General features: G+C 50.7%; 1 protein-coding gene across 2 annotated transcripts in view; it reads left to right on the forward strand.

The window, feature by feature from the left end:
- FSCN1 (fascin actin-bundling protein 1) overlaps window positions 1-3,376 on the forward strand; it is a 42,037-nt gene extending 38,661 nt beyond the window's left edge. For both annotated transcript variants that reach the window (XM_035131927.2, XM_035131928.2), the window contains exon 5: window positions 699-3,376. In XM_035131927.2, coding sequence (XP_034987818.1) covers window positions 699-901 — 203 coding nt within the window. In that variant the 3' untranslated portion in view covers window positions 902-3,376. The remainder of the gene's footprint in view (window positions 1-698) is intronic.
- Window positions 3,377-10,631: the final 7,255 nt, after the last annotated feature.

Consider the following 10,631-nt stretch of genomic DNA (forward strand, 5'->3'; position numbering starts at 1 on the left):
GGGGCTTGGCTTTGGTTCTGCTAGCCCAGGGTTTCCCAACCTGGGTCTCCAGCTGTTTTTGGACTACAATTGCCATCATCCCTGACCACTGGTCCTGTTGGAAGAAGAAGAAGAAGAAGAGTTTGGATTTGATATCCCGCTTTATCACTCCCCTAAGGAGTCTCAAAGCGGCTCACATTCTCCCTTCCCTTCCTCTCCCACAACAAACACTCTGTGAGGTGAGTGAGGCTGAGAGACTTCAGAGAAGTGTGACTAGCCCAAGGTCACCCAGCAGCTGCATGGGGAGGAGCGGAGACACGAACCCGGTTCCCCAGATTACAAGTCTACCGCTCTTAACCACTACACCACACTGTTAGCTAGGGATGATGGGAGTTGTAGTCGAAAAAGAGCTGGAGACCCATGTTTGGGAAACTCTGGGTTGTAGGCAGGGCTGCATTGACGTTCCCCGAGAACGTCTGCTTTCCTTCTGAAAAGAGGAGCCGCATTTCCAGCCCTCCGTGTCCCCCAAGGCACCTCTGGTACCTTGTTCCTGGACTACAACTCCCAGCAGCCTGACCCTTGGCCCTGCTGGGCACTGGAGTTCCCCCCAGCCCCCTCTGCAGGGGGGCTGCCATGTTAGCGACCCCTAGCGCTCTGTGTTTCAGGAAGGTTCTTCCCCCGCGGAGCAGCGTGACCCCCTTTCCCTTCTCTGCTTCCAGATTCCACTGGGAAGTACTGGACGGTCGGCAACGAGTCCTCCGTCTCCAGCAGCAGCGACACGCCGGTGGACTTCTTTTTCGAGTTCTGCGACTACAACAAGGTGGCCATCAGAGTCAACGGGAAATACTTGAAGGGCGACCATGCCGGCGTCCTCAAAGCCTCTGCCGACACAATCGACCCCTCCACTCTCTGGGAGTATTAAATGCACTTTAGCACCTCCCTCTCTTGGTTCCAAGCTCTCCCTCCCTCCCTCCCTCCTTCCCTCTCTGTGTCTCTCCTCTTCACTTTCAGTTGCCAATTTCTGCTGTTTTTCCTGTTCGGTTGCCTCTGTTCCTAAAACAGAGAGGCTCCCTTCCCCGGCTGTCCTGCTGCTTCTCTCCCGCCGTCGAAGTTTTGGGTTGATCTTGTCTCTTTGAAACTGGAAAAATGTGATTAACCTGCAGAAAACAGGGCACTACTTGCGGGGTGTGTGTGTGTATGTGTATGTGTTGCTTTGCTGGAACACCAAACCTGGTCCTCTGAATTTAAAAGGGAATAAATCCCTAAAGTAGAGCAGCCCTTGCCACCCCCTCTATTGGCATCTCCCCTGATGCCATTGATCTGGGGCCATTCTAGTGTTGAATTGGCCAAGAAGCTAGTTTAGCGAAGCCTCTGCTGTTTCTGCTTTCTTGGTTCAATGCTGGCCATGTGGATGAGCCTGAAAAAGGGGGAGGGGGTCTCCTTTCTTCTGTAGCCAGTCAGGATCTGTCCATCTCTCTTTCCTCCTTGACTTTTTCATAAATACTCCCTTTTCCTTACTCAGGCAGAGAGGTCGTCTTCTGGCACACCTTGTCCCCCCCCATGAAGTGTTGGGGGGAACAGAGAGATGGATGGTGTGTGTGGGATAAGTCAAGAGGGTTAGTTTAGAGACCGACTTTGGCCAGCGAGTTAAGTACAGTTAATGAGGACTAGAAGCTTTGCCCCCGTTTTTAAAAATTAGCGAGCTGCTTTTGGTGGACCACTATTAAGTCATTCATCTCGTCGGGGGCTGAGCTTGAGGAAGAGCTCGCCCTCTGTTGCGCTTAAGTGCCCAGGGAGCATCTCTTGAGTAAAAAGGCTTCAAACACCCGCACTGCCAAGCTGTGCCACTGCCTTACTCTCCCTCTCCGCGTCCCTCGGGAGCCGCAAGTTGTTGTTAGAGCCCCTTTCCTCCCCTCTTTTATATTACTGTCTTTGATATCTCGAAATAATAATAATAATAATAGAAGGGAATCACAGCTACCTGTGAAATTATTGCCTGTCCATGACAGCATCTGATAGATGTCAAACTGCACACCTGATCTTGCCCCTGTCCCTCTTCCCTGCCTCTGATAGGGGGTGGGGGCTGTGAAAGACCTTTATTTAACTCCTCTGTGCCTCACAAAAAGGAGTGGTTGGCCTGAGAGCCACGGACGGACGGTGTCGTTTCCCTCTTCCTAAGTGACCCTCTCCTGGCTGGGACTTTGTGCCTCAAAGGAGAGTCTTTATCTCAGTCGTGTTTGTGTGGGTGCAGAAGCGGAGCTTTGGGCTGAGGAGGGGAGAGGAAGAGGCCTGGAAAGGTGGTGAAATGGGGGGGGGTGACACCCACGTTGCAGAGGTCTTTGAGCAGGGGGCTCTCTACGCTTTCCAACCGCTTCCTGGACCGTGTGGGGGAAGCGAGTTGCCGCTCGATTCACAGAAACAGACAGCCTTTTTAAAAAATTAGCAGTCTTTGCACAGTAATAGCACAGCACATTTCCTCCCCCCCCCTCAATATAACTGGAATATCTGCCCTACCCCTTAAGCGCTCTTCAAGCGGTTTTTCAGAATGGAGGCATCGCTCTCCCGGCTTGGGGGGCTACCTCTTCTCTGCTCCCCCAGCCCCTCGCGTGCCTCTTCCAGGGTTTTCCCCCCCCAAGGCTGCTCTGAACCCCCTCTTGCCCCCCCAGCCGATTGCTCTGCTTGTGGGGTTCCTGGGGCAACCCAAGTGACCAAACAGCGTGTTTCTTGTCTATTTATATATGCTCTCTCCGAGGAGCCGACCTCCACTGTCTCTACTAGATTTGCAGTATTGTATCATCCATTTGTAGCGCTTTGCTTAAACTCCTTTTCGGGAGTTTGGGAAAAGTCTTGTGTACCTTGGTTTGTTCTTCTTGGCTGCCTTTTTTGGGGGTCCCTTCCTTTCCCTTGGCCCCGGCCAACCCGGGGCCCTCCAGAGGTCTGGCACCCCAGCTATCACCTGCTGCGACGTCATTCGACCACGTTGGCCGGGGCAAGTGGTCCAAAAACATCTGGATGGTGCCAGTTGCGGCTCTTTGCTTGGGCAGCCTCTGCCTGTTCCAGCCCCCCAATTTCCCATGCAATGCAGAGGGAGGAAAAGATTCCCTTTGTGACTAAGCTCCACCTCACCATCAGCACCCCTGGAGCCCGCTTGGGTTTTCCTGTTGCCAAAATTCAAAGCACCAGCCCTCCTTTTGCTCAAGGCGGGAGGACGCTACCTGCCTTAAACGTGCCCTGCACCCTTTGCCACCTTCAGGGGCCTTTTCTGCGCTTGGTGCTAAATTCTGAAGCAACTGGAATGATTTGCCTTATGAGGAAAGGAGGGTCCCTTCTGGGTTGGCCCAGGAGCTCTACGTGGATTTATCAGGACATTTTGGGAGTGGTGAAGTCCAGGGAATTCTCAAGGGAAACACACAGAGCTTTGGGAACAGGGGTGGCTGCCGGGGGGCGGAGTATCTGCCACCCCCCCCCCCCAAAAAAAACCTTCAACACTTGCTGGCCTTCACACTTCATGCTGTGCCCCTACCCCAAAACCCCTTATATCATGGATGACTGTTGGAAACTTGTAACCCCAGCTGGCTTCTCCCATGTAACGATTTTTTAAAAGCCGAGAATCCTCCTTGCCTTCCTTCCTTGGCTGTTGTGGCTCTGAGAAAACAACAACTCACGTTCTGGTATATTTGGTTCAAGTTTTTCCCTCCTTGATTTTTTTTTTGTAAGTGCCATTTGTATAACAAGCTTCAAATGGAGAAGTGACAAAATTAAAAACCTGCATTCAGATAAGGAACAAACACGTGTCATTTCTCTTCTCTTCTCTTCCCCCCTCCCCCTGCCAAAGAAAACTCCTCCAATATATACCATAAGTGTTTCTGGTTTGACTAAGCACACCTCAGAAATCATTCAAAGCTGCTGCTGCTCAGTGCAGACCAGGGTTTCCCAAACTTTGGACTTCAACTGCTTTTGGACTACAATTCCCATCATCTCTGACCCAGACTGGTCTTGCTAGCTAGGGCTGATGGGAGTTGTATTCCAACAACTGCTGGTGTAGACAGTACTGAGTGAGATGGACCCACAGCCTGGCTCTGTTTGAGACCCTTTTCCATGGGACAAGTCCTGTTGCGGCTGAAGAGCAATCCCAGCGCTCCATTGCCCTGGCTTTCCGTTTCGGTCGCTGAGCGCTGAACGTGCTGTTCACATTGCGATGTGTTTGGGCCTTTCTCCTTTCAGGTCCTTTACAATAAAAATGCCAAATCTGCAAGTAATTTGGGAGTTCCTCAAAGCCTGCGGATCACTTCCCTCATGCATGACTTGTGCTATTTTGACCCCGTGAGCAGAGATGTGAACTCCTAAGCACCCGAGGCAGAACATCCCTGGGGTTATTGCAGACGCTACCTGTGTGTGGTTTGGCTAAGCACCTGCATGTAGAAGATTCCACCTAAACATTAGGAAGAACTTTGTGACAGTAAGAGCTGTTCAACAGTGGAATTTGCTGCCAAGGAGTGTGGTGGAGTCTCCTTCTTTGGAGGTCTTTAAGCAGAGGCTTGACAGCCATATGTCAAGAATGCTTTGATGGTGTTTCCTGCTTGGCAGGGGGTTGGACTGGATGGCCCTTGTGGTCTCTTCCAGCTCTATGATTCTATGTTAAAAGATGTACACAAAGGACCCCCACCCTAGAATGCAAGAGCCACTCCTGCCGGCTGCTGCTAGGACTCTTCCAGCACATAAGCATCCCCTGGCCCCAGTCTCTCCCAAAAGGAAGCACTCACCCCCCCCCACCTCTTTGATCCAAGAAGAACATAATAGCATGCTGGGTCAAGCCAAAGCCTCCCCCCCCCCAGTCCATCATCCTGTTCTTAAAGGTGGAAAATCTTGAAGCAGGACCACACCTCAATAGCACACTCCCCTACTGCAGTTTCCAGCAACAAATTTCATCCCCATCATTGATTAAAATGGTATACCGGTTGTTGTTGTTTAGTTGTGTCCGACTCTTCGTGACCCCATGGACCAGAGCACGCCAGGCACTCCTGTCTTGCACTGCCTCCCGCAGTTTGGTCAGACTCATGTTGGTAGGTTCGAGAACACTGTAACCCCTTCATGGATCAATGCCTTGTCGTGGCGAAGGGGCTTGAATAACTCAGAGAAGCTATGAGCTATGCCGTGCAGGGCCACCCAAGATGGACAGGTCATAGTGGAGAGTTTTGACTAAACGTGATCCACCTGGAGAAGGAACTGGCAAGCCACTCCAGTATCCCTGCCAAGAAAACTCCATGGACGAAGACAACAGGTATACCGGCAGTCCACAACATAAAATTACAATATTAAAACCACAAAATCCGTAGCAAAAATAACAACAAACCAATAGTCATCGTCCCCCCCCCCAAAAAAACCACATTTTAAAGGGCATCAGATGTCAATCACCCAAAGGCCTGGGAGAAGAGGAACATTTTCATCTAGTGCCTAAAAACATACATGGTGAAACCTCCCTAGGGCCACCACAGAAAAGGCCCCATACTCGTGTTGCCACCCTCTGGACCTCTCATGAAGGAGGCACATTGAGAAAGGCCTTAGAAGAGGGTGATCACAGGGTCTGGCTTTAGAAGAGGATTGGACAAATTCACACAGATGACTAGCTATCATGGCTCTGCTCGGCTTCCAGTCTGAGGCAGCAGAACTTCTGAATCCCAGTTGCTGGAAATTGCAAGGGGGGGGGGGAAGAGAGAGAGAGTTGCTCTGTGCTCAGATCCTGCTTGAGGGTTTCCCATTGGAGCATCTGGTCAGCTACTCTGAGGACTAGGAGGCTCATCTTACGATCTTGTACTATGGTGCAGCAAATAACAATATTCAGATTAAAGTCTTCTGTAAAACCACAGCATCCACACACAGATGGGAGGTTGGTCGCTGCATCTCTGCATGATTTGCTGTTCTGGCCTTGCCTCCTTCCAGCAGGTGAGGGGGGGAGAGCCCTGGTCTCAGCCATGGATCATTTAATAGCTCCTCACGCAGAAAGCGGAAGAGCACAAGACAGCAAAGGATGTCATATAGAGGAGGGAGAAAGATTGTTTTCTGCTGCAGCGGACACGGAGCAATGGATTCAAACTACAAGAAAGAAGATTCCACCTAAACATTAGGAAGAACTTCCTGACAGTAAGAGCTGTTCAACAGTGGAATTTGCTGCCAAGGAGTGTGATGGAGCCTCCTTTGGAGGTCTTTGAGCAGAGGCTTGACAGCCATTTGTCAGGAATGCTTTGATGGTGTTTCCTGCTTGGCAGGGGGTTGGACTGGATGGCCCTTGTGGTCTCTTCCAACTCTAGGATTCTATGATTCTAAGCATGGCACAATGCTTAGAACCACAGAACCATAGCATTGCAGAGTTGGGATGTACCCAGGGGTCATCTAGTCCAGCCCCCTGCAATTTGGGAATCCTAACTAAAGCATCCCTAACAGATGGCCATCCAACCTCTACTTTGAGCATCTGCCTAGGAGGGAAGCCTCAGGAAAACACCAGAGAGCTGGTGGTGGTCAGTTTCAGCAATACTGAGATAGGTGGACCAGGGGGAAGACTCTAAGGCAGTTCCAACACTGCAGGAATCCCGAGGAATGCCTACATTTTCCCCAGCACAGAACTGGAGTTATGTGTGCAGCAGCTTGTGAAAAGAGGGAAACTGATGCATCCCCCCGCCCCAGAGTGGGGGTCTCCTTCAATGCTGTTCTGCAGCAGCTTTTCCAGACTGCAGCTGGTGTGTGAAAAGGGTTGGTCCAGAGGTGTCTGAAAATAAGCTGTAGCCAGGTGCTCCAGTCCTTGTTGCCAGTAGCAACTTGCTCGAGGTCCTTTTATCTGTGGCAGGAATCCATTCTGGGCTCTGCCTTTTCTCCCTGCAGAACAAGACTCGGTGAGGGCAAGAGAAAGGGGAGGGAGTGGGGTGGGGTGGGGAGGAGGGGGTCGCCTCTCCATCAGCCTTTGGGAAGAAACAAGGGGCAGCATTGCTCTGATTTGTTGTCTGAGAGAAAGGGTGGCCCCTAGCCAAAGCTGCCCTCCTTGTAGACATACTGGCTAACAAGCATTTGGTCAGCCTGTTTTGGACCGCATGCTGCTGGAAACCGGGGTGGGTGGTGGGTGGGGGTGACTCTTGGGCTGCTCCCTGGTTTGCATCTGGTTGGCCATGATGAGAACAGGAAGCTGGGTTAGATAAACAATGGGACTAATCCTGCAGGCTCTGTTATGCTCCAATGTTGTTAAGCAAAGCATTTGGTCCCCCTTTTGCTGGCAGGACTGTGAGATCCGAAGCAGTTCAGTGTCACCTGCAAATGCATGAGACTGGAAACCTCATCTCAGGTAGCCTGAAACAAATTTTTCTCAAACCCAGCTGAGCTCAACAGGGCTTGCTTGAGAGTAGACAGGCTTGCCCCGTGAGTCTCCCATTGGTTCCTTAAGCAATTCCAACCATCTCCACTGCAGCATGAATTAGTATTAACAGATTGAGGTTGGATCTTGACAATACAGAAGTACTGTTTGTGGGGGGCAGGAGGCGGGCAGGTGTGGAGGACTCCCTGGTCCTGAATGGGGTAACTGTGTCTCTGAAGGACCAGTTGCGCAGCCTGGGAGTCATTTTGGACTCACAGCTGTCCATAGAGGCGCAGGTTAATTCTGTATCCAGGGCAGCTGTCTATCAGCTCCATCTGGTACGCAGGCTGAGACCCTACCTGCCCATGGACTGCCTCACCAGAGTGGTGCATGCTCTAGTTATCTCTCGCTTGGACTACTGCAATGCGCTCTACGTGGGGCTACCTTTGAAGGTGACCCGGAAACTACAATTAATCCAGAATGCGGCAGCTAGACTGGTGACTGGGAGCAGCTGCCGAGACCACATAACACTGGTCTTGAAAGACCTGCATTGGCTCCCAGTACGTTTCCGAGCACAATTCAAAGTGTTGGTGCTGACCTTTAAAGCCTTAAACGGCCACAGCCCAGTATACCTGAAGGAGCGTCTCCACCTCCATCGTTCTGCCCGGACACTGAGATCCAGCGCCGAGGGCCTTCTGGCAGTTCCCTTGTTGCGAAAAGCCAAGTTGCATGGAACCAGGCAGAGGGTCTTCTCAGTAGTGGCGCCCGCCCTGTGGAACGCCCTCCCACCAGAGGTCCAAAAGAAAAATAGCTACCAGACTTTCAGAGGACATCTGAAGGCAGCCCTGTTTAGGGAAGCTTTTAATCTTTCAGAAATTAGTATATTTTAATATTTCTGTTGGAAGACGCCCAGAGTGGCTGGGGAATCCCAGCAAGATGGGCGGGGTATAAATAATAAAATTATTATTATTATTATTATTATTATTATTATTATTATTATTATTAACATTCATTTATGGCCCTTCCATTGGGCTAATTGAGGCAGCCTTCCCAGATACTATGTTTATATTCTATTTTTTAAAAATATTTTTTATTAATTTTACAATAAAAGACAAAACATACATATCATATTCAACCACCCTCTTACACCCCCCCTCATGAGCCCCCTCCTGCCATGAAAGAGTCCCATGCAGGGCGAATAGTTGAAGCTGTTCCATTTTATAGCTGGCTTTATCCCCTTCCCCTTCTCCCCCCCCCAGCCCACTTCTGCCACCAGTGGGCCCTCGGATACGAGGGAAGTCAGAGAAGGGTGTCCAGCCAACTATCTTTCCTTACAAAAAAAGATCCCCCCCACCACAAAGAGAAAAAATGAAAAAACCCAACCCTCCCACAAAAAAATCAAAATCAAAAATCAAAACATACATATCATATTCAACCACCCTCTTCCCCCCCCCTCAAGAGCCCCCTCCTCTGTGTTTATATTCTAAATGTGCAGCTGGACAATTTTTTGGTGCAGTGTCAAAAAAGAAAAGCAAGTTGTTGTGCAGTTGGGCATGTGGAGTTTTCTAAGGAACTGGGTTGTGTCGATAACAAAAATAAGGTGAGAGGAAGATTTTTCTTAAAAGTGGGAGATGAAGGCTGGTTCCTTTCACATCTCCCTAACCTCCCATGTGCAAGAGAGGCTGCCTTTACCCTCTTCACCTCTCCTCTGCCCCCTGTGCTCAGTTCATGGAGTTTGCATTTCGCTTCCCCCCCCCACCTCACCCCCTTTTCCAAGCCAGCCAAGCTGAACTCTGCCCCTGTTCTCTTGAAGACGGGAAGGGTCTCCGACCATGGAGAGGGGCCGCCTGACACTTTGATGCTGCAAGGAAGGAAGGAGGGGGACACTTTGGCTCTGAATAGCAGCGGGGGGGGGGACTTGGCTTGTCCTCCCTCCTCTTTTCCCTTCACCTCCCCCACCCCCTTTATTTGAAGAGGTCAGGGAGAGAAAGGCAGAAAGAGAGAAAGAAGACAGCCCCCCCACCCCCAGCCCTGCTTGGGCCCAGGCAGGCCTTTCTCCACACAAAGAAAATGCTCCAGCCACCGACAGATCAGGCTAAAACTGACATGCCAGGATGGTGGGGAGGGGGTGGGGAGATGTGTGCCACCCCTGTTCAGAGGAAGGAGCAACAGAGCTGTCCCATTTGTCCATCTCCAAATCAATTTGCCAATTAAACACAAAAGTCCCCGTGAAAATTCATCAGCGAGTTTCTTCTGATAACGCAGATCTATTTGCAACTCTCACTTTGCTTATTTGAACAAGCCTGGTAAGCTGGGGGTCTTGCTTCCTAGCAGCTGCCTTGCACAGACCCTTAGCCCCTGCCGCCCCCATCGCCTGTCACAGGCACGTCAGAGGCCCGGCTTCAGGGGAGAAGAGGTGGGTTTTGTTGGTTCGAAAGGTGGGAATAAGGCAGAGACGCTCAAGGAAATCAAAACGGGGCTGATGGAGGCGAGACCCTGAAATAAGCTTTCTCCAGTCTTTTTATACAGGGGATCAGGCTGTCAAAGAGTTGAAGGCAAGGGGGGGGGTTGTTCCTGCCCTTTGAGCTAATCTTGCTGGATGTGCCTGTCACTCATCCACACACACAGCTGCATATCCCTTTAATGGGGGCAGATCTCTCTTTCCTCGGGGAAGGAAAGGCGTTGCAACCTATTGCTCTTTACCCTAGATTGGCAAACCAAGGCGAGTGAGCAGATCCCCTGCCCTCTCCAATTCTTGCAAAGGAGGATGCATCAGAATTCCCCATGTGGTGTGGGGGCGGGGCGGGGAGAGATTTGCCTTCAGGAAAGAATAATCTAACCCTCCAAATGATGACATGGATTGCATCCACATGCAATTACTCTGCAAAAGGGGAGATTTCAGTGCTGGGAGTTGGGGCTTTAGGACTGGTGTTTAGAGGTGAAATCGACAGAACTCTACTCTGCAAACGCCCTGGTTATTATGGTTATATTATGGGTATCTTCTGCGACACGTTATTGGCACAACGATAGCGCGTCCATGGCCGATTTCTCCTTTAGTTTGTTCCACTACAGCATTGCTGCTCTCCGGAGGGGTCATGGCAAGAGGAAATCAGGACAAAAATAACCCAGAACATTTCCTGTATAAGAAGCGACAGGATTTCACAGGAAGTTTCTTGGATCAGACCGATGGCCCACTTTGCCCAGAGTCTTGCTCTTGCAGCAGCTATTCAGATGTTTTGCCACCTATAACCACGAACAACAAAAGGTGTAGAGGAAACCAGGTTGGGGGGAAAAGAAAGAACCACCCAACTGA

This window comes from Zootoca vivipara, chromosome 14, assembly GCF_963506605.1.
Source record: "Zootoca vivipara chromosome 14, rZooViv1.1, whole genome shotgun sequence".
Taxonomy (NCBI): Eukaryota; Metazoa; Chordata; class Lepidosauria; order Squamata; family Lacertidae; genus Zootoca; species Zootoca vivipara.